Source organism: Tiliqua scincoides, chromosome 1 (genome assembly GCF_035046505.1).
Source record: "Tiliqua scincoides isolate rTilSci1 chromosome 1, rTilSci1.hap2, whole genome shotgun sequence".
In the NCBI taxonomy this organism is placed as follows: domain Eukaryota; kingdom Metazoa; phylum Chordata; class Lepidosauria; order Squamata; family Scincidae; genus Tiliqua; species Tiliqua scincoides.
In genome coordinates, this window is record NC_089821.1 from 176584768 (window position 1) to 176607597 (window position 22830).

The 22830-nt window shown below is 42.0% G+C and overlaps 1 protein-coding gene across 1 annotated transcript in view; it reads right to left on the reverse strand.

Moving 5' to 3' along the window:
- The window catches only part of LOC136646447 (collagen alpha-1(IX) chain-like), a 76937-nt gene that overhangs the window by 24719 nt on the left and 29388 nt on the right, over positions 1-22830 (reverse strand). The window contains exons 13-28 of the mRNA XM_066622704.1: positions 19860-19883; positions 19570-19623; positions 16717-16770; positions 16284-16316; positions 16136-16192; positions 14380-14433; positions 13492-13545; positions 12493-12546; positions 9272-9325; positions 7737-7790; positions 6697-6750; positions 6486-6539; positions 4694-4747; positions 3856-3900; positions 2673-2726; positions 2519-2572 (exon numbers count right to left, since the gene is read on the reverse strand). Of these exons, the coding sequence (XP_066478801.1) occupies positions 2519-2572; positions 2673-2726; positions 3856-3900; positions 4694-4747; positions 6486-6539; positions 6697-6750; positions 7737-7790; positions 9272-9325; positions 12493-12546; positions 13492-13545; positions 14380-14433; positions 16136-16192; positions 16284-16316; positions 16717-16770; positions 19570-19623; positions 19860-19883 (807 nt within the window). The remainder of the gene's footprint in view (positions 1-2518; positions 2573-2672; positions 2727-3855; positions 3901-4693; positions 4748-6485; positions 6540-6696; positions 6751-7736; positions 7791-9271; positions 9326-12492; positions 12547-13491; positions 13546-14379; positions 14434-16135; positions 16193-16283; positions 16317-16716; positions 16771-19569; positions 19624-19859; positions 19884-22830) is intronic.

Sequence of the window (22830 nt, forward strand, 5' to 3'; positions counted from 1 at the left end):
ATCCAGTTTTGTCCTTCTCAAAGCTACCAATGACCTAAAAGGGTTTGTAAGTAAATTAGAGCATACCGGAAGCTACTGTGCCATTACAATTAGGGTTTTCAGAAGGGTGAAAACCAGCAGCCACCAAACCTCAGTGCCATTTTTCCAGAAATACAGAAGTTCCACAAGATTTGCCTACAATGTGTGTGAGGAACTGGCTTCAAAGATAATGAAATAACAAGAGAACAAGGATGAGAAACTGGAACAATGGAAATTATCATTCCATAGATACTGGTAAAGGCAATAGGCAGGCAAGAAAGATGACCAATGGAGAAGCCAATGGGCTTCAGCGATTCAGATTGTGAATCTGATTGTGAATAATGTCTATGTCATATTACCTATGAACATTAGAATAGTATTTCAAAAAGTATCTGCTTTTATATTTGCAGGTGTAACTAATCAGCACATCTTTGGTGATTTTGTTTGACCCTTCAATTAAAAAAATATAGGATCACAGAAACAACTAGTCACAACAAACTGCATAAAGTAAAGCTCTGCACCATTATTTACTTGTTTTTCTGCAGATGAAAGGTTAAAGTCACTTTATCTCTCTTCCTTTCCAATAATTGGCTATCACTTTGCTTTCAATCCTGCCTGCATTGTGAAATATGGCACTCTTAGTGATCTAGATCAGTGGTTTTCAAACTTGCTAGGAGTCTTGCCAAACTACCTGAGGAGATCTGCCAGTCTTGGAGAGGGTCTGGGAGACCTCTGCGAGTCTCCTGTAAGCTTCATTTCACTTCAATCTGAAGGTCTGGAAGTCGCTCTAACCTTCAGATTGGAGTGAAACGAAGCTTGGGGGAGACCCACAGAGGGGACTGCGGGCCTCCCAGACCATCTCCAAGGCTGGCAAACCCCCTCAGGTAGACTGACAAGCCTCTGGGTGCCCGCAGCACCACAATCGCTGTGGTGCTGCTAGGGTACACATTACTGGGTCACTTCCCTTGATGGGAAATGACAAATGTTTTGTTCCTATGATGGGTCGCAACCCACCACTTTGAGCACCACTGATCTAGATCATTGACTGATATGTAGCCCCACAGTGTTTGATGTGATGATGACACAACACTATAGTAGGCACCAGCTGATGCTGAGGAGTGGGGAGTATGCTGAGATTTTTTTTTCCAGTTATGTCAAAAAATTTGGGGGGCCACGTACAACATAATTTTCACAACCTTCCAGAAATATCCAAAAAGGGTGACAGGTTGGGTGAAGCTTAGGGCTTCCTATCCATTGAGTAGGGCAATCCTATCCAATTTTCCTTCGCTGATATCTCTGTACCAATGGAGTGTGCGCTGCATTCTGCAGTGGAGGGACAGTCACAAAGGTCTCCTCCTTTGTTCCCTTGCCTAGGCAACAGTATTGGTGCTGAAATTTTGGATAGGCTCTGGCCCTTAGAGGCTGTGAATCATCCTGATGTTGACCCAGCTTTGACTAGAACTACAAACAGAATCCAGTCACTCAGTGCCATGTTTAACACTTCATCAGGTGCATCTGGGATTTGTGTGTACAATTTTCTAAAAAGTCATTAAATACATTCTTAAGAAAAAGACTTGGCCAACATTTTCATTATCTCTTCTTTTCCAGTATCTTTGCTTAAACTTGTTTTAAAAATGTCTTTGACACGATGATAAGAAGACATTCAACAAGAATTGTTATACAAACAAGGTTGCTCCCCAGCTTAGTTCCTGATCTGCCTAGGTACCTAGTAAAGGCAACACCTCCCTCCCATCTCAGTATATTGCAATTATCAGAATGCTCAGAAATGTGAGTATGGCATTAGCAGACATACAAAATTAGCTCAGCTTTCAGAAGCACAGTCAAAATTTAGCCTGGGCTCACAAAAAAACTAGTGAGGGCCACAGATTCAGAACACTGAACGAAAAGGCCTTGAGTCCTGCCCTTGAGCATGAGTCCTGTTTGATGTGAATTCATGGGCTCTTGTTCGAATTCTCATAAAAGGCTCTACTTGCAAGCTATGAGATGTAGGGCACAATCCTAATCAGGTCTACTCAGAAGTAAGTCCCATTTTGTTCAATGGCGCTTAATCTCAGGAAAGTGTGGTTAGGATTGCAGCCTTTGTTGGAATTTTTAACTCATTATAGAGTCTGAGATTATCAGTATTATAAATTAACAAGTGCTACAAATATGGGCTGGAGAAAGCGGCTGTGGAAGTTAGAGTTGAGAAGCAAGCAACACAAAGAGTTTTTCCACTGGGATTGTTTCTTCCATCACCAGTCTCAGGACCTGATCATATCCTACTTTCCAGCATCAATGCAGCTGCAATGCAGCCCCAAGGTAAAGAAGCAGACATGCCCTTACGTCGGGATGGCCTCTGTTGCTGCCCTGCCACAGCAGGCTGCAGCACATGCCCCACTGGCATAGCTGTATCAGCTCTTGAAAGTTGGATAGGATTGGGCCCTCAATCAGAAAATCTGGAGCCTAAACATCAGTTACTGAGTGCAGAATAAATACTTACTGGTGGGCCTCTGGATCCACTTGGTCCTTCTTCTCCCTGTGGTCCTTGGTCTCCCTATTTTCATCATTACAAGAACATACTTTAAAAATGATTCTGCACATAACTCAAAGATTATAATAAAGAGTTGGAAAACTAGGGGTAGAAATTATCTTACAGGTTTACCCGAATTCCCCATCAAGCCAGGTATCCCAGGGGGACCTGCATTACCCTGTTGGAGAAAAAGGAAATTAGCTAAATCAAAGGAAGCACTAAGAACAAAAGGGCAGCATGGCTCAGGGAGGGTTTTATGCAATGACCGAAGTCACAATAACTTCTGGCATCTTCAGTGAAATGTTGGTTGGTACTGGGGCCCAAGTCAAAGGGAAGCACAAGGAGAGAACCAAAAGCCATTTTAGAAATTTCTGTGATTTATGGCTATTGATAGCAACAGTTTGTACAAAGAGCGATTCCACAGGTACGTCCATTAATGGACACAAAAGGAGGGTAACAGCACAATCCCATACATGTCTACTCAAAGGTAAGTCACACTAAGTTGAATGGGACTCTCAGGTAAGTGTGTATAGGATTACAGTCTAATGGCCCAATCCTATCAGGGCCTTACAGTGGTGGATCTCACAATCCACAACCATAAGTCACAGAATGATGGAGCGAAAGTGGCAATGTCATTCTGTAGGCTAGACAACCCAGCAGAAAAGGCTGGAGGATGCGTACCGGCATGACGGGCCACAGAACCTATCCACCACTGGAGCAGGTAGGTCAGCAGCAATGGCAGTTCAGGGAAGAATTGGTTGGGAAGCAGCTTGGGCTGGGGGTGGTTCAGTGGGGAGGAGGAGGATGTTGGAAGCAACAGCGCAAGCCAAGATCCTATACCCCTCTCCCAGCCCAGGCTCTGAGTCTCCCAGGACTTAGATCAGCTAAATAGCTGGTATAGGTCCAAGGACCCAGTGGAGGTCAGGCAGCCTACAAGGAGGTAAGTAACAAAAGGTTTTGCCACCTTCCCTCAGCCATTTGGTCATCCCCACATCATAGCGATAACATGCAGTGCATGCTATGTCAGTGACGCTAAGTGCTTTGGACTGGTTGGGAATAAGATTGGGCCTACCCACTGGTACAATGGATAATAACATGTTGGATTTGGGTCACAGAAACTTGGGTCCATATAACTGCTCAGTGATGAAAGTCACTGGGCAAATGACCAGTTAACTTACCTCACGGAATTGTTGGTGGAATCAAATGAGACAAACTCGTGTGTCATTCTAAGCTCTTTGCTAAAGGAGCAGAATACAAAATCTACTTTATAAGACTGAAAAACTTCCCAAACCATCTAAACACTTTACCTTTGAACCAGCAACACCTATTGCTCCTGGAGAGCCAGGTAAACCCTGGGGAAGAAAAAAAAATTGTTTGAAATTATCTAGAAACTTATAATTAGCAAATATTACTTGCTGTAAATGTAAATTTAAGCTAAAATAATGACATTTAGTACTTTCTAAAAGATATTTATCTTACAAACAAAAATATAAAAAAGACTCTCCATACTCAAGAACAATGAGTTCATATTCTTTGTAAAATAGGAAAAAAACATTGCACAAGATCTCATGTTCAGAACACACAAGTCTCAAACCAGCTCTAGCTGCATGCTGCAATTTCTGAATTATAGAATTAGAAGGTAGGTGGAAATTCTGAGGGAAGGGGAAATTACATCTGAGAAGCTGCACCTGCTGAAATTATCTTCTCTGCAAATTGTTAAAGGTCCAGGAGCCCTCAAGCTGAAAAGTCAGCCACCCCTGCTTTACACCATACTAACACTGTCATCCAGACATGGCACATATACTGCACTAGTGGCTCGTGCAACAGATCTATGCCACCCATGCAACACAAAAATATAGGAAAACAAGATCAACAAAAATCATAGTCACACACAGCAATGGCTCTTTGAACAACCACCGTAACATGTACTTTAGAACTTACTCTTATAATAGCCAGAAAGCAACTAACATAATAATACCATCTTACTCTGACCCATGTCCTCATTTTTTAAACAGTCTTTCAATGTTATATGCAGACTCATATGCCCACCATTACAGAAAATGTAGGACCAATAAATATTAGGATTCCGTTTGTCCTTGAATTTAACTGGGTTTTTTTTACCTTTTAAATGTGAAAGATACTTACTGGAAGTCCCTGAACTCCTATATCACCAGGAGGGCCAGGTTTTCCTGGTTCACCCTGGAAGAAAATGTTAGCATTAGTTAAATGGAAATTGTTAGTCATATGAAGTGGTTGCTTATTTTAACATATCAAACAACAAAATATATTTCTTAGTGTACTATGAGAACACTTACTGCAAACTCAAGGCTAGCCTTGTTACTAGGTATTCATCTGGTATAGAATGTTGCAAAAGGTAATAAGAGTATTGGGTGGGTAGGTGAGGATCCCATTGGGTCAAAAGTCACAGCAGCCCAACTGCAGGGGGTTGAAAAATGAAGAAATCCCTGCAGGGAACCAAAAGCAAGCTACACAGCCAGCACAGAATGGGGTAGTTCATTCTATTGGGTATGAAAATCTGTATAGCCTACTGTAAAGATAGAAAGGCCAAAAAATCGTGTATGGCCTTGTACAAATTTCAGGCACAAAATCAAGGTTATTAAACAAGAGAGAACATAACATGCAAGAATCACCTTGAGGAACCAGCCATTTTCAACCACTGTGCCGTGGCACTCTGGTGTGCCACAAATGTTCTGCAGGTGTGCCACAGGAGTTTGGCGGAGGATCATTTATTAGTAGAGCCATTGGGGGATGTGAACCCCCCACCAACAGTATGGCGTGCCTAGTAAATGGTCAAAAAACGGATGGTGTGCCTTGACAATTTTAGTACCTTGTCAGTGTACCATGAGATTTAAAAGACTGAAAATCACTGGATTAGACCAAAGGTCCAGTGTTCTGCTTCCAAAGTTGGTCATCCAGAAGGTTCTGTGAAGTTCCCAAGCAGGCCACAGTGGCATTAGGGAGGAGCCAAAATCCCTCTTTCAGCTTTGCCACCTTTCTGCATACTGCAAAGTTGAGGGGGTGGCATTTTGACAATCTGGGAGAGGGCATAAAAGGGATGAAGTGTGCAGTGACTTTACTGCCAGAAGCAGCAGCATTTCTGGGAGTCATTGTGGCTAAATGCTGCCATTTTTTTTCCTAGTAGACCTTGAGTATAGTGAGCATTACCCTCAATCTGATTAGTTTCAAGTTGACATGATGCCATCAGACCCCACCTCTGTCTTCAGTACTGTCTTCTGCTTTGGCTAAGTCACATCTCCACTCATTCAGCAAATCTTTTTCAAACAATGACCAGTCAAATGCCTCTGGGAAGCTGACAAATAGGAAATAACATCTACGGCTCTATGTCCTTAGTACCTGGTATTCAGAGTTAAACCGCCTCTGACCATGGATGTTCCATTCGACTAAGGACCCAATCCTATCCAACTTTCCAGCACCTATGCAGCTGCAAAGCAGTTCTGAGGTAAGGGAACAAATATTCCCTTACCTTGAGGAGGGCTCTGTGACTGCCCTCCCCTCCCCCCACAGGATGCAGCACACATCTCGTTGACACAGCTGCATCAGCACTGGAAGGTTGGATAGGATCGGACCCTAACATGGCTGACAGGAAAGAATGGCACAGCAAAATGGAGGAGCTTTGGATGGGCGGAGGCAAAGGAAGATGAAATGGGATTGAGAAGTAGGCATTGTGGTTGAGACTTGTAGTCCTCTCACTTTTGGGGGGCACCAGCCACCTCTGCTGTCTTTCATTATGGTGGTTTCATTTACGGGCTATGGTGAATATTGATGGACCTCATCTCTTTGAATATGTAACATGCATTTATTCTCCATGGTGTTCTCTAGTCCACACAGTAAGTAGATATGTGCAGTTAACTGAGAACATTTAAATTAAAAAGCATGGTAAGTTAACTTTAAATACCTTTGATCCTGGCATGCCTGGTATCCCTTCACGGCCATCAACTCCCGGTAAGCCCTTGAAGAAGAAATAGCATTGCATGTCAGGTTTAGGTGTTTGTATAAATCACATTTATTCCTTAGTGACTTTCTTATAGCTTTTAAAGAGAACTAAACATGATAGCAAGTCAAATTACAAATGCTGTTATTACTAACAGTAATCACTCCATACATACACCTTCTCCTTTAGGTCCAGGAAGGCCAGTGATACCTCTAACACCTTGAGGACCCTAAAGAAGAAAAAAGAAATAAAGCATGTTGAGGTGTATCAAACATTGTAATGGATGCATTCCTGAAAGAAGAAAGGCAAATTCTCACTCCTACATAGTTTAAGCTAATATAACTGCACTAAATTATTCCCACTGTTTTAAATATTTTTCCCCCTACAATCTTCAGGACACATAATAGTCTACATCAGGGGTAGCCAACCTTCCACTCTTAAGTCTCTTGCACCTTTAACAATGGTGCAGAGGCAGGAATTTCATCAGGTGCAACTTGTCATTCACAGATGACAAGCTGCACCTGCTGAAATTCCTGCCTCTACACCAGGGGTGTCCAAGCATTTTGGCAGGAGGGCCACATCATCTCTTTGACACTGTGTCGGGGACAAAAAAGAATTAATTTACATTTAAAAGTTGAATAAATTGGCATAAATTAATTTATTAGAGATGGAACTTGTATGAATGAATGAAGGTCTTGCAGTAGCTCAAGGCCTATAAAAGGCCTTGCACAAAGCAAGGTCAGTCTTTTTTTTTCTTTTTTCTTTTGCTGCCACTGCTGCATCACAGACATGAAACAGCAAGTAGCTGAGGGAGCTCTCGTCCCACAGCTTAGCTGAGAGGTTGAACAGTTGTCCTCATGCTGAGAACAATTGCATCGGACCAGCACAAGCTCCAGAGGGCCAGAGGCTCATTGGAGACTGGGGACTCCCTGCAGGCCGGATTGGGAGTCCCTGAGGGTCACAAGTGGCCCCCGGGCCAGGGTCTGGACTCCCCTGCTCTACACAATTGTTAAAGGTCCAGGAACCCTAAAGTTGAAAGATTGGCCAACTCTGGTCTACATGATGTAAACTGTAATTCCATGGACATTTCCCTAGGTGTAAGCCCCACTGAACATATTGGGCTTTGTTTCAAGGTAGACATACATAGGATTAAAACGTTGGTTGGGATTTGCACACTATTACTTGGACAATTGTCAGCACTCATTAAGAACTTACTCTCTCTCCTTTGGGACCTGTCTCTCCCAGAGAACCTCGTTGTCCTTGATCACCCTGCAAGAAATATAGACATTTATCAGCAAAATCAAAAGCAATTCCTGTAGTAAAAGAAGTTTAACTTTATGAAATTTTGGTAAGGTCAGATCAGCAAAAACTAATAACACAGGCTTGTGAATTTGAAGGTCAGAAAAACGTTTTTCACATTTATGGTGGTTTTATGGGACCACAGTTCCCCAAACTCATTTCTCTCCCCTCCCGGCCCGGCCCAGTTTCACCACTTCCCCACCCACTCCACGCCCAGTTTCACCCCCTCTCTGCACCCACCACTGCCTTACCTGCTCCAGTAAGTCTGAAAGGGTCCACTAATGTATGGGGAGCACTGCCATTTCTTGCAGCAGCACTCCCAAATTGGCCACTAATGGAGCATGCCATTTTACAAGAGCAGAACATAAATGGCTGCATATGACAGCCCAATCTCAGATAGGATTGGGCTGACAGTTGCTTTAAAGCAGTGGTTCCCAACATTTAGGAGTCTGCGAACCACTGAGGCAAAAACTGGAATCCCATGAACCACACGCTGTGCCGGCTGTGGGTGGTCTATTCTCCACCCTCTCTGGTGGTCTGTGGGGAAGTATTTCCTGAGTGAGCAGTCCCCCATGGACTACCAGAGAAGGTGGAGAAAGGACCACCCTAAAGTGCTGGCTGTGGACAATCTGATCTCCAGGCTCTCTGATGGTCCATGGGGGAGCACTTGCTCAGCAAGACACTGGAATTGATCAAAGGCAATTTTTTCCTGAGACTTCGCAGACCACTGCTCTGAGTCTCGCGGACCACTAGTGGCCCATGGACCACAGGTTGGAAATCAGTGCTTTAAAGTCTCTTTTCTGGCAGTGCTTCAGGAAGCAATCAGAAACTGAGGTGGAGAGAAGGAAAGTAAAGCTGATTCTGGAGAAAGAGAAGTTTGTGGTCTTTAGAGATCAATGCACCATAAATTTGGTGACAGTTTTAAGAGAAGAGAAAGATATTATCCCTGAGCAGAAGAATATGCATGAGTATGAATCTCTTGTGTTAGCCTTACTAGGAATGTCAATGGCTGCTTGGAAGAAAGAATCCTACAATGAACAATCAATGCATGAATGATACAGTGTGTGCCTTATCCTATTTCCATTCCAAGGCTCAATCTGCTAGCGCAGATCCACTCAGACTTGCACCAGCAATTTCACTGGTACAGGTGTGAGTACAGGTTGCTGCAGCTGACTTTCCCCAGGCCAAGGGGGCAAATGTCTTCTTGCCTAGAGGAGACCTCCAGTCTGTAAAATTCCGCCATGGATACAGCGTAAGTTGTGCTGACTCCACTGCATTGACATGGTGTAATTTAGGTAGGACTGAGCTTTTAGTTTGTTAGAACAGCTACATAGGGACTCTTAAAAATGAAGGTCAGGCCATCTGGTTGGCCTACAGAACGTAATGTAAATTCTATCCTAGAGTTAACAGTACTAATATAAGAACTGTCCCTGGCATACATATGTACTTACAGGTGCCCCAGGAAGACCTCGAGGACCAGGCTCTCCATCAAGACCCCGAGTACCCTATGATTTAAAAAATAATAATAAAAGCATTATTATGTCACATAATCTAAATGCATTCTGATCATGTTATTTATCTGTGATTCAGGGCAATGAGGTAGATGTCACCTTTGCACATGCAGGGATCTTGTTCTGGCACTGGAAGGCTGCAATCTTAACGACACTGTCCTGAGAGTAAGCCCCATTGAACAAAATAGGACTTACTTCTGAGTAGACCTGGTTAGGATTGTGCCCTAAATTCAGTTAAGAGCTGGAAAAGAGTTGTGGACTCCTTGTGACGTGGTTGCCACTGTGGAACTATATTCTCATAGTTGGCTCCCATGCTTAATTGATAATGTAGGAATGTTCCACATTACATGGGTCATCTACATCAGGTAGGAATTTGACAGGCCAGCAATCTTCCCCTAGTGGCTGATGACACCAGCATAGGGAATATGCCCATGAACCAAGCAGGACATGTGATGTGGAATTTCAGAGATTACGAACGCAATATGAGAACTGCAAATGGAAGAAAGGCAACTATGCTTCACAGATAAAGTCTGAATCACATGTATAAACATGTGTTGCAACCTATCCTATGACACCAAAATATCAGCAATGGCATGGTGCCTTTCAGTCTTCATTCCTGATAACAGTAAGCAGTAGATCCATTCTTTGAGATTTATTTCCATCTTTAACCAATTTCTCATGCTCTGCACGTAATACATGAATGCGCCATTCTGCAAAATTATAGCATATTGAACCAAACTATATAGAATCCTTCACAGTACAGTTGCAAAATGTTTTACAGAAGACTCAATTACAAGTGTAAAGAAATAGCAATATTGTATGAGAAAATTTAAAGAAATTGAGAAGTTGTATCTCAGGGAATACCTATACACTTTTAATCTGATGGGGCAACATGAGTATATTCTAAATAGCAAGTCTGATGAGTCAAGAAAATAAGCACACTGGCTATAATAATAGAGTTTCATTCTTGATCAATAAAAGATTTAGAGAGCTCAAGATGAGCCAGTTGCTGAACAGCTCAGAAAATCAGAAAGGTAATTTTGTTTTTAGCTCTGACAATACAAAGGGCCAGTGAACATGGCATAAAATAAGGGTTATATACGTTTATCTCCCATCATGAAAAGGTAGCTTGCTCAGGGTATTATACATCCTTGGTGTTTAGACAGCTAGACTGCAGGAAAATAGCAAGCAATACAAGCAGAACTGAAAATCTTTTATCTTTTGCATAGTTTACATTCCGAGATGATTCGCTGCTATTGAAGATTATCCAGAATACAGGGTTCCATCAATTCTATATCTACACAGCACAGGTGAAATGGGACATAAAAAGTAATAAACCAAAGTTCAGTGGACTGTTCATAGAGAAAGTGAAGATAAGTAAGACTTTTCTTGCAGATAATTTTAAAACTGAAAAATGAGCAGATAAGTATCCAGCATAGGACGTGCGTACACCATCAGGAAGTTTGTGACAAATGTTATTATTCATGTTTCTTATAGCGAATCAACACTCTACATTTACATGAACAAGGAAACTGGGTTGCAAGATTTTACCTAGTTTCATATGCAGGATAATGATCATGCCATTATTTTCATATCACACAATCTAGCTAAAGTTAAGCACTATACGTTCTATAGATCTCTTGGGAGAGTTAACTATACTGCATGTTTAAGTCTCTTCCACTGAAATCGATAAGGTGCTTGACCTTGGCCGGACTATGCCCATGAATTATTCCAACCTGAACACAGAAGTAAAGAGTTAGGGAATGTCCTCTTCTGTCCAATCAACTTCAACTCTTTGAACAAACGAACAAATTAGTACCAAATTATACATTACAGAGAATGCACAATGATGTTAGCTTTCTGCCTATGCTGAGCCAGAGACTAAGCTAACCTGTTGGTTTATGGAAAGTTGCAGGCAGCTGAGTCACACTGAGTCAGCAGAATTAATCTGCACCTGAGCCTGCCACACCCTAGTTAACAGGGTAGAATCTGATTGGATGCTCAGAGTACTTGAACCTCAGTCTGCAGTTCCACCAGTACAGTAGGTGTTAAACTGTGATACTGCTGCTGGAGACTTTGAAGAACTGATAACTGTGTGTGTATATGCTGTGACTGACCTTGGACTGACTGACTGTGATTTGTGGATACTGATTTGGATAAGATAAAACTGGACTGCTGTACTCTTTGTGTATGACCTGGACTGTATTTTGACTACTCTGTATGTGAAACTCTTGCTCTAATATACATCAGCTACTTCTCAGGACTCTGCTGTGTCTGCCCCTTTTTTTGCACCCTGCTCTGCACTGGGACACACCCAAGGTTCCTCCTTTCAGACCCTAACAAATAAGGCCTGAGATGTTCTGGTTTTGTGTTTCAAATAACTGGGGTAGGGGGAAAACACCTGAAACAGAGGGGAAACCATGACAGAGGCATGATGGGACTTAGAAAGTCAGCTCAGCTGTGGTTCCAAGAATGATTGTAAATATGACTGTCTCCGTGATATTTATAGGAGAAAAAAGTTTCCAGTGACAGCTTTTCCAAAGTTCACCACAGTTTCCCTGTTTTGTATGCCCTCCCCACACTATTTAAAACATGAAAGAAAAATGATCTCAGGTCACATTGTGTAATGTGTAATTTGGTCCTTAGATACAGAAGAGATACAGAAGAGAATTATCCTTAGATACAGAAGAGAATTATGCCTATCAGATTAATATCCTTGAGGTTATTAATCTGTAGGAATACAGATGTCTGTCACAAGCAGAAGCTTCTGTCTGACTTTTCACAAGTCAGGCAACTAGCAGGGCAACAACCCAATCACCCTCTAATTACCCAACCAGCTTCTGGTCAGTGCCAATTGCTCTCTCAACCTGAAAAGCCCGCAGACCATACAACAGGTTGATTTGCACTTTGCCCGTCAAAGCCTTAACTTCCCAGTCAGAGTCCACACTCGGCTTGCAACAGGGTGCCAGGCACACTTATGGGCATCAGGTAGCATAAAACCAAGATATTTTGGTCCTTGCATGTGGAAGTGAAGCTCAGAAAAGCAATCTACTCCATATACGAGTATGCTGCAAAATGTAAGCCCTAGGGCTGCAAAGAGAGAAGAAAACCCAATGGTGAACCCAAAATATTTAGAAGAAGAAGGCATGATAATTACTTACTTTATCACCTTTGGGTCCCAATATTCCAATTATACCTCGTAACCCTTGAGGTCCCTGAAATGCAAAATTCATTGTAATCATGTAGTTTATGCACCTGATATATACAAGAGCTTTCAAAATATATGTTTTCTTAGATAATATAGTGGGATTTTTTTACCCACTACTTAATTTCTGTGTAAGATAATAAAAAATAATTCTTATTTTATGATAATAAGAAACAACCCTTCCTCATTTTAAGGCATACAGATTTTATAATTTTCATTTTAAACATCAAAAATTAAATAGCCTTAACTGCAAACAAGGGTATATATTGTCTGCAGTTACATGAATATTTCAAACATAAAATCCAGAATAAACAACAAAGCTATGACTTATATTATCTCAAAAACTAGCATATAAAACCAAGTCCTGGTTTAATGATAAGAGAACATGTATCATACTCATGTACTTCCTTCTCTCCCTCTTTCTACCTATTGCATGGTCAGTTGCTACTCTGATGATATACCTGTCCTTTTCTACCTTCTTTGTTTGTCCTGGCCAGAAGAGAGAGAAGAAAGATGAGGATTCTGAAGAGGACAGGGCAAAATGTATGAGGTTTCTATTCATCTGATTAGTGGTCCCTGCACAGCTCACCAACTCTGATAACTTCAGAGTTATATTTTTTATTTTTTTCCCCAGTAATTAAGGGCTAAGATCTCAAAATCACTGAAGGTAAGATAAATCATTGTGGTCCACCTTGTTAAAAAATTTAAAATATGCCGGGGGGGAAACAAGATAAGTTAGTTGTGAATAAGTCCCACTGAAAATATTGGGAGCCAAGTCAGTCACAACTTACTTCTCCCATTGGTTTTATTGAGACTCTAGCAATGACCAATTTTAACTGCTTTTGGACCTATTAAAGATGGGCAGATGGACATAGATATAGCTTAATGTCTTGCATCCAAACACATAGACATAATAAATGGAAAGTAACTAAAATAAGAAGAGGAAATACTTTACTGGAGGGCCTTGGGCTCCGACATCACCCATTCCTCCTTGTTCACCTTCATCTCCCTAAACAGGCACAAAGCACAACACATTAGGTCATAAAACATTCTACAAACTTAAGAGTTAATATATATTAATATATAACTGGAATATAATCACCTTTAGTCTGTTTGTGACATGTGCAGAATACTGAGGTCAGGGCCTCCAAGGAGAATTTTATCAGTGGGTACAAAGTTTCTTTTGGGTCCCTTCCCAAAGGTGGAGGCGAAGACAGCGGGGGAGGGTGGCAGCAGGGGTAGGGTGGGGTGGGGAGGGTGCGACACAGGTTGGGAAAGGGTGGCCACACTGGAAAAGTCTTTGGAGCTCAGGTCTATCCACTCACACAGTGTTGGCGGCTACATTCAGTAATACGAAAACCCAAACACAGTCCTCTCTCTAAAATCTTTTAAATATAGAAAATCATTGCAGAAAATTAGCATCATCATATTTAAGCTCACACTGGAATGGAAAGTGCCCTGTGCATACTAAAATTTGCTTCTGCAGCAGCTGTAGTCTTGCATCTGTGTCCCTGAGCTCCTGTATACTCCTTCATGGTAAGCAGATCCACAAACCAAAGAGCTCCTGTAGCAACCCAGTTTCCTCCCAGATTTGACATTGTGTTAAGGAGTGTCATGTATGCATTCCTGGGCCCAGTGTTATGGTTTGTGGCAGCAACTGCTACCATACCCACAATAGTGCCCCCAACATTCCACGTGATTAGTTCAGTAACTATGGGAACTGTTGGAGAATAATTCTAAGATAACTGTGCCTTTTAAAAATAAAGCTATGATTAAATTAGTCATTATACCTCTTACTTTCTTTCAAAACTTTTAAATCTAGGAACGTTTCATTTCCTGTTACCTTATGGCCTTGCCTTCCTGGTTCACCAGTTTCTCCTGCTACACCTTTGTGGCCCTAAAACAAAAGAACAAAAACCCAAAGCAAAAGTATTAAAAGTTCATTTGAAGTGCACAGTTTTCTGATGCTAAAGTTGCCAACTGGCTGATAGGGATAGCTGATCTGGTGATGATTTGGACAGAATCATCATTCTACATGTCTATCAGGCAAGGGAAGATATTATGAAAATGCTCATAGCTTTGAGGGTGCTATGAAAATTGCATTTTGATTTTTATGCCACTTGTTCAATACTCTGTTAACTGAACCACAGGATACGCTAGTACCGGGTTGAGCAGTGAGGTGGCAAAGTTTGCAGGTGACACCAAACTTTTCCGAGTGGTGAAGACCAGAAGTGATTGTGAGGAGTTCCAGAAGGATCTCTCCAGACTGGCAGAATGGGCAGCAAAATGGCAGATGCATTTCAATGTCAGTAAGTGTAAGGTCATGCACATTGGGGCAAAAAATCAAAACTTCACATATAGGCTGATGGGTTCTGAGCTGTCTGTGACAGATCAGGAGAGAGATCTTGGGGTGGTGGTGGACAGGTCGATGAAAGGACCCAATGTGTGGCGGCAGTGAAGAAGGCCAATTCTATGCTTGGGATCATTAGGAAAGGTATTGAGAACAAAACGGCTAATATTATAATGCCGTTGTACAAAATGATGGTAACGCCACACCTGGAGTATTGTGTCCAGTTCTGGTCACCGCATCTCATAAAAGACATCGTGGAAATGGAAAAGGTGCAAAAGAGAGCAACTAAGATGATTACTGGGCTGGGGCACCTTCCTTATTAGGAAAGGCTATGGCGTTTGGGCCTCTTCAGCCTAGAAAAGAAGCGCCTGAGGGGGGACATGATTGAGACATACAAAATTATGCAGGGGATGAATAGAGTGGATAGAGAGATGTTCTTTACACTCTCACATAACACCAGAACCAGGGGACATCCACTAAAATTGAGTGTTGGGAGAGTTAGGACGGACCGAAGAAAATATTTCTTTACTCAGTGTGTGGTTGGTCTGTGGAACTCCTTGCCACAGGGTGCGGTGATGGCGACTGGCCTGAACGCCTTTAAAAGGGGATTGGACAAGTTTCTGGAGGAAAAATCCATTACGGGTTATAAGCCATGATGTGTATGTGCAATCTCCTGATTTTAGAAATGGGCTATGTCAGAATGCCAGATGCAAGGGAATGCACCAGGATGAGGTCTCTTGTTAACTGGTGTGCTCCCAGGGGCATTTGGTGGGCCACTGTGAGATACAGGAAGCTGGACTAGTTGGGCCTGTGGCCTGATCCAGTGGGGCTGTTCTTATGTTCTTAATTCAATACCACAGAAAGAATGAAAGCAGCAATTAAGGCTGCAATCCTATGCTCACTTCCCTGAGAGTCAGCCCCATTGGCTACAATGGAACTTACTTCTGAGTAAACATACATAGGATTGGGTTGTAAGAGATGTCCTATTATATTCACAAGCCAAAGAGCCAGAAAAAGTTTGATACTCAGAGTCCTCCAAGTCAAGAAGGTTCAGCTGTACTCCAGAAAACAGACATTATTTTGACATTTTGCCTACTGAGCAAGGGGTCACCCCTGGCCCTGGTGTTGTAACCATCTGATTACAGATTTCCAATCACTAGCTCCATTGCTCACATTACTGCCGCACCCCCACAACACATTCAATATACATTCAAAATTAAAACGTATTTAATCACTTCAGTTCTTTTACCTTCATGCCCATTAGCCCAGCATGTCCTGGTCGGCCAGGTGGACAAGCATTGGGACACTGCAAAGAAGCCAGAAATTAGGTTCATGAGGAAAAGAAGCTTAAAAAGGAAAACTTTTTTTACCTTTGAAGGTGAAAGTACATATCTTACCAATGGATCTCCATCATGAAGTCCAACTGTTCCCTGAAGTAAAAAGATTAACAACAGTTTTAAGAGGCCTGACATGACCAGAAACACAACACAAAAAATGGAATCAATACAGTTTCCTACAATAGCCAACATTCTCAAAATTATCAACAATCTGCTCATCTTTCTATGACCCAGGAAGCCATTTGTTACTTCTATAGAACGGGCAAAGCACTAATGTCCCCCTACCCTTCCACCATGGTTTTGGGCCATTTTGTGCCCTATGCGCTATGCCCTATATGCGCTATGCCTAATAAAACCAAAGCTTCACTTGCATGTTTAGGGTCATATCTCAATTACATCATCACAAAGTGTGTGGGGAGGGGGGAGACTATATATTTGACAGAATAATTTCTGCAATAGTTCTGAGCTTAATAAATTTATCTTTCTAACTTACCATAGGGCCTGGAGGGCCTGGTACTCCTGGTGGGCCTCTCTTTCCAGGATCACCCTAAACAGTTTAGAAGTGCATTATTCCCATCAATGAACTATAAAGCAGACATGTGCTCAACATATTCAGATACACGTTCAGATAAACGATGATGTCCCCAAAGAGAGCCTCAAGTGGCACAGAGTGGTAAGCTGCAATACTGCAGCCAAGGACTCTCCCCAGGACCTGAGTTCGATCCCAGCGGAAGCCAGGATCTCAGGTAGCCGGCTCAAGGCCTTCCATCCTTCTGAGATCGGTAAAATGAGCTTGCTGGGAGAAAAGTAGTATGACTGGAACGGCAATGGCAAATCACCCTGTTTATAGCCTGCCAGAAAAGTGTCATGGAAGTGGCACCACCCCAAGGGTCAGTAATGACTTGGAGCTTGCACAGGGGACCCAAAGAAGAGATTAATAACACTGTAGTGCAAGAAAACTCTGGTTCCAGAGAATATAAAAATAACCATTATGATAGGAGAAGAGAAGCTATAGTAACTTGTATTCCTTGCTTCTTTTAACTCTTTCATTTAAGATAAAAAATGCTAAAACATTTGATTTTATTCATCATTATTAGAGAATTATGGAAATTACCTTTAAATGCTAATTTACACTAAAAATAAAACCCACATGCAGCCATCAAGGGAATCAGTGCTTGCAAAGCAACAATGTGGTTCAAATCCACATGGGAATTCATATGGGAATTTGTGTGATCAGCTCCATCTGGGAGAATTTTACCCATCTCTTGTTTGAGAGGGAGGGTTTAGCCTAGCTAGGCTATTGTGCCAGCTGCAGCTGTACCTGAGCTGCAGCAAGACTTTATCACAGTGGTCCTTGCCTTGGTGACATCTCATTTTCATTACAGTAACATGCTCTACATAAGGCTGCCCCCCAAAATGGTCCAGAAATTGCCATTAGCACAGAACACAGCAGCCTGTGGGGTTATAGGGGCTTGGTGATTCCACACCATTGGACCACTGCTTCAGCAGTTGCATTGATTGGCAATTTGTTTCCGGGCCCAATTCAAGGTGCTGGTTTTGAACTTTAAAGTGCTTTATGGTTTAGGACCAGAGTACCTGCGAGTCTGTCTTCTCCTATATTGTCCAGTCCATCTCTGAGGGGTCTGTTAGTGTGTGCTGCACTTGACAGAGAAGGCTAGGGAGACACCAAAGTTATGAAAGTCCCCTCCCTATGATCTAAGAACTGATCTTTCCCTTGAAGTATTCTGGTGGGAGTTGAAAATGTTTTTGCTTCATTTAGCATTTTCATTATGATTTGGGTGGGTATGGGACTTGGACTTTACTGCTGCTTATTGTCTGAGTGTTTGAGTGCCTAGTATTAATGCATCTGTGCCAATGGGGTATGCGCTGCATCCTGCAGTGGATGAGACATAGGCCTCCTCAAGGTAAACGGATGTTTGATCCCTTATCTTGGGGCTGCATTGCAGCTGCATTAGCCCTGGAAAATTGGATAGGATTGGGCCCTTACTGTTTGTTGTTTTAATTACTGCCTTTATTGTCATTTTATGATCACTGATGGTTTATTGTTTCTGTTATTGAGCATCGCTGCTCTGCTTTTATGTGTCCACTTCTATTCTGACAACCATTTTTATGACTGCAATTAATTGCTGGTTTTTATTGCTCTCGCATTATGGTTTTATGTGCGCTGACGGCTTTGTTTAATGTACTAATTTTTAAAAATTGTTTTAATGACGTTTCAGAATATTTTTTATAGCCACCTTGGGTGCACATGTAAGCAGGGAGAAGGTGGAATAAAAATTATTAAATAAATAACAGTGCAATCCTATCTTGCACTGGAACAGGAAAGCCAGGGGGCTTGCACTGTATCCAGCACAGGACAAGTGTCCAAAGTAGCTCAGCCAGAGGTAAGGGGAAACTTTTCCCCTTACCTCTGAGTAAGCCACTCTGGCCCCAATGAGTCTCCTTGGACTTGTGACAACTCCTGAGGTGGCACTGCTCAGGGAACGGGGTTGGGACCCAGTATGACTGCAGGGTCCCAGCCCCGCCTCCTGCCCCACCTCCCCGCCCCCAGGGCCGCCCATCACCCGGATTGCCTCCCCCCACCTTGGATTGCCTCCCTCCCACCTTCTCCCCGCCCACCCCAGAGCCTGGCGTTGGCCAATCTCGGCCAACACAGGGCTTGAAGCCTAAGTCAGCGCAGAGGCTTAAGTCAGCCTCCACAATCCTGTGCACCTTCACATGCCGGCCTAGCTGACTCACAAGGAGGTGCAAACGTGCCTTACAGCACATTTGTGACCCTCCTGGGCTGGCGTGAGGGACTTGCGCCAACCCAAGGGCCTGTTGGATTGCGCTGTTAATTAAATAAAAGTCCATCTATGTAGTACAGCATTCTGTTTTCCACAGCAGCCAATCAGATCCCTCCAGGAAACAGGGGCCACATGGGCCCCTGGAAGCAATTCATCCCCTGTTATAATTGGATGCTCCCAGCTTGATAATTGGGCTCTCTCATATCTTGAACATATGAACAAGATTTGTACATTTTCTCTTCTGTCATTTGCAACTAATGAGTTTCCATGCAAGAACAAAGTGCTTACTTCTGGCCATCATCTGCTTAATGATGTAACTTCCTGCTTATTGACATCACTGAGCAAGTGCCATGAATGCTATGCAGCCCACAATATGAAATGAGTTTGACATCCCTGCTGTAGTCCTTAGCTGTCAAGTACATTACATCAGTTGTTGCTGAGACCCATTCATCCTCAATATGTGTAAATGGCACAGAAATGTAAACTAGCAGGAAAATAAAGGTCAGTGATTTATAGGACTTATGCAGAGAAGTACTCACTGGTGGCCCAACTCTTCCCACTTCTCCAGGAAGTCCTGCTATACCAGGAGGTCCCTGCATTAGAAAAGACATTATCTTAGTTGGTGAAACTCTTAGGAAAACGGTCTCTAGGATACTATTTGCTCTTTTTGACTAAACAGAAGAGTTAGCTTAAGGACCAATTTAATCTTAAGAGTTGAATCTTTCATTGGTCATTTCATTGAAATGTTTTCTCAGTATATTACATCAAATTTTATATTATAAAACATTACAATATTTTGCAATTAATATGTTGATTAAATTGTACGTACAGGAGGTCCAAGAATTCCTTTGCCCTGCCAAAAAAACCAAAGATACACAAAGTTCAGAAACTGTTTATATTTGTCTATATTCAGACTTTATTACATCCAACAACGTACGTGTGTGTGTGTGTGTGTGTGTGTGTGTGTGTGTACATGTACACTCTGTGGAATAATTATTATTTTCAGCTGTTTAAGTATTTGAGACAGCTAGCTACTTCCAAGTAGTTTTAACTGTGGTTACCTTTGTAATAGAGGTTATTTCATCGGGTAATCAAATTCCCCTCCTCTACACAGGTTTTTCCTATAGAAAACTAGCATATTTGGGAGACATGCTTTTATTTAGCGGAGCATTTAGATGTGACCATCCCATACTACCATATGGACAGATACAGCCCAGAATTCTACCACCATGTTGGAAGAATTCCATTCAGAATGAATGTGTTTGGGGAGGGGTGTCATATTTGAATTTTCCCCCACTAAAATAAACACTTATCTCTCATATGCTAGTTATCTACAGAAATGACATTTTTATTTCAGGAAACATTCCAAAGTAGTCAAACCTCACAGTCTACGACACAATCAAAAATTCTACTACCCTGGTCACCCCCAATCCTGACAGTAATGCACTGATGGGCAATTTGAGTACAGCATATGCACAGGCAGTTTGCACCTTTTGCAGAGGTCCTAACAGCATGTGCAGAGCCTGTGTGCACACAATTTCTCAGGAAGATAAATTCCACTTCCACTGGAGCCAGACAAAGCTTATGAAAGGCAAGTATACTTAACCCTTTTGTAATAAGAGCCATCTTTCCAACAGGCTCTTGCACTGCTCTGCCCTGTGGAAGACACTCCTTCCTGCTCTTTTTTACTCAAGATAAAGTCTGTTCCAAAGCTTCAGTTCCACTATCAAAGTGCAGCCTTCAGTGAGTCTGTAACATGTAAGTTGTTGAACAATCCACACAAAGGAATGGATTCTGGGATTCAAGAGCAGTCGTTCTGCCATGCCCTATACAATCACTGGTGGAATGGTTGATAGGGCCAGGCAGTGTTGACATGTACAATATCACACTTATATTTAACTTCCAATAGTTTTTTCTTTTAAACTTGGTTTTATTCTGATACTTCAGTACAGCACTAGAACTCAAGGTGACTTTCATCCATTCCGTCTGCTAAAATTGGCCCCTGCTGAAAGCTATTCTGAGCAGTCATTTACCACATGCTCTGCTAATTCACTCCACTGAGAAACGAGCATCTGCAAGAACTTGCTTACCAGCCATCTCAGTTTCGTTTTCTATCAAACGACAGTAATTTGCCATCATTATGGATCAACAATTTCATAAACATGTATCACTGTTGCTGCTTTCATTTTATAGCATACTACCCTGCTCACCATCAGCTTCCGAAATCCTTTTTTTATTAAGGTCCATAAAGAATATTACAATTTAATCTTCAGTACTTTCAAAAAAGATACCTCAGAGCCCTGTCCTATCCTAGAATAGTCCAGAGAATGCAGTGTTGCTGAAGGGGCCCACGCTGTATGCTATGGGCCATCTGGGGACCAGTCAGCCATTGTAGGCTGCCTGGTCAAGTCAAGTCAAATCAACCTTTATTAGGCATAAGCAGCTGCCTGGTCTCCAATGGGTCTCCCTGGACTCTTTTGTTGGTGTAAGTCTGGGGAATCTCCTGGGGGCAGGTTCTGGTCCAGGAAGGGGGGGATAGGATCTTGGTGAGTGTAGCTGCTGCTGAGATTCTCCCTCCCTGTCCCCAAACCAGTGGTGCTGCTAGGGGTGCAGGTCACACCAGGTGACAGAAGTGTGTGTGTGTGTGTGTGTGTGTGTGTGTGTGTGTGTGTGTGTGTGTGTGTGAGTGACACCACTTGTCGTGGCCAAGTGTGGAAAATCTTATTGATACTTTGCACTGCCACCAGCCCAGGCTTTCCCAAATGGCTCCCTAGGCAGAGCCTTTCCTAAGATTATCTCTTTCCTAAGATTATCTTTTACTAAAATTTAGGAAGAAAGGGGAGTTATCACCCCCAATAATTCCCAAACAAGAGAAAAAAGACAAATAAGAATTTAATACTATAAAAAGGGAAAAACAGGAAAATAAAACACTAAACCAATTACAACTAAATTGGCAGAATAAAATTACCTTTGCGAAGTAAAACACAATTAAAACGTATAAACATAAAGTGGTTATACAATACTTCAAATTCAGTCGATACAATACAACTACAAAAGATTTATAAAATGATTGGTAAAAGACAAGCTTAATCCCTAAATTAAGATCCTATAATTCTCTAACTGGTGAGTTCTTTCACGCACTAACTCTCCTCCAGAACAGCAAGACAAATAACACAAAATTCCTGAGTACTTATTTTCCTGCTGAATCCCGCTCCCTAATTGGAAAATGCTAATTCCCTACTTCTTCATTTAAAGTAAACTCTCCCTCTTAACTTTTCCATGAAAGAAAAACACAAAAAACCCCAAGGATATAAAGTGGAACAAATACAACTTCACACCACTACTGACCAAAACTGAAAATCTAGGTATTTTCTAATAATACTATCATGATATATATCATTCAGTGGGGAATTTCACGCAGAATGCAATGAAACAAACCCCATTGAAGTATCTGTTTTCCATCAAAAGTTATAACCAAAAAACCAGAAAAGGAAAAGACGACTGCCTTATGGTAGAAAAAGTGGATTTTCTCATCTCAAAACTGACCAATGAGACTGACTGTCCTGAGAAACAATGAGGTGTTATTACGACACATTAGGGAACCAATAAGGTGAGCATGAATCAGCTCTCATTTCCATGGATAAGAGCTGACACTAGAACTCTTATTCAACTGTGTGAGTGTCATCAAGTTGGCTACTGGTTTTTTTGTTGGTTACTGATTTGTTGGGTGACCGGTACTATTCTATATTAAAATAATATTAATGGTGTGACCACCAACCCTAGTGATGCCACTGCATTTG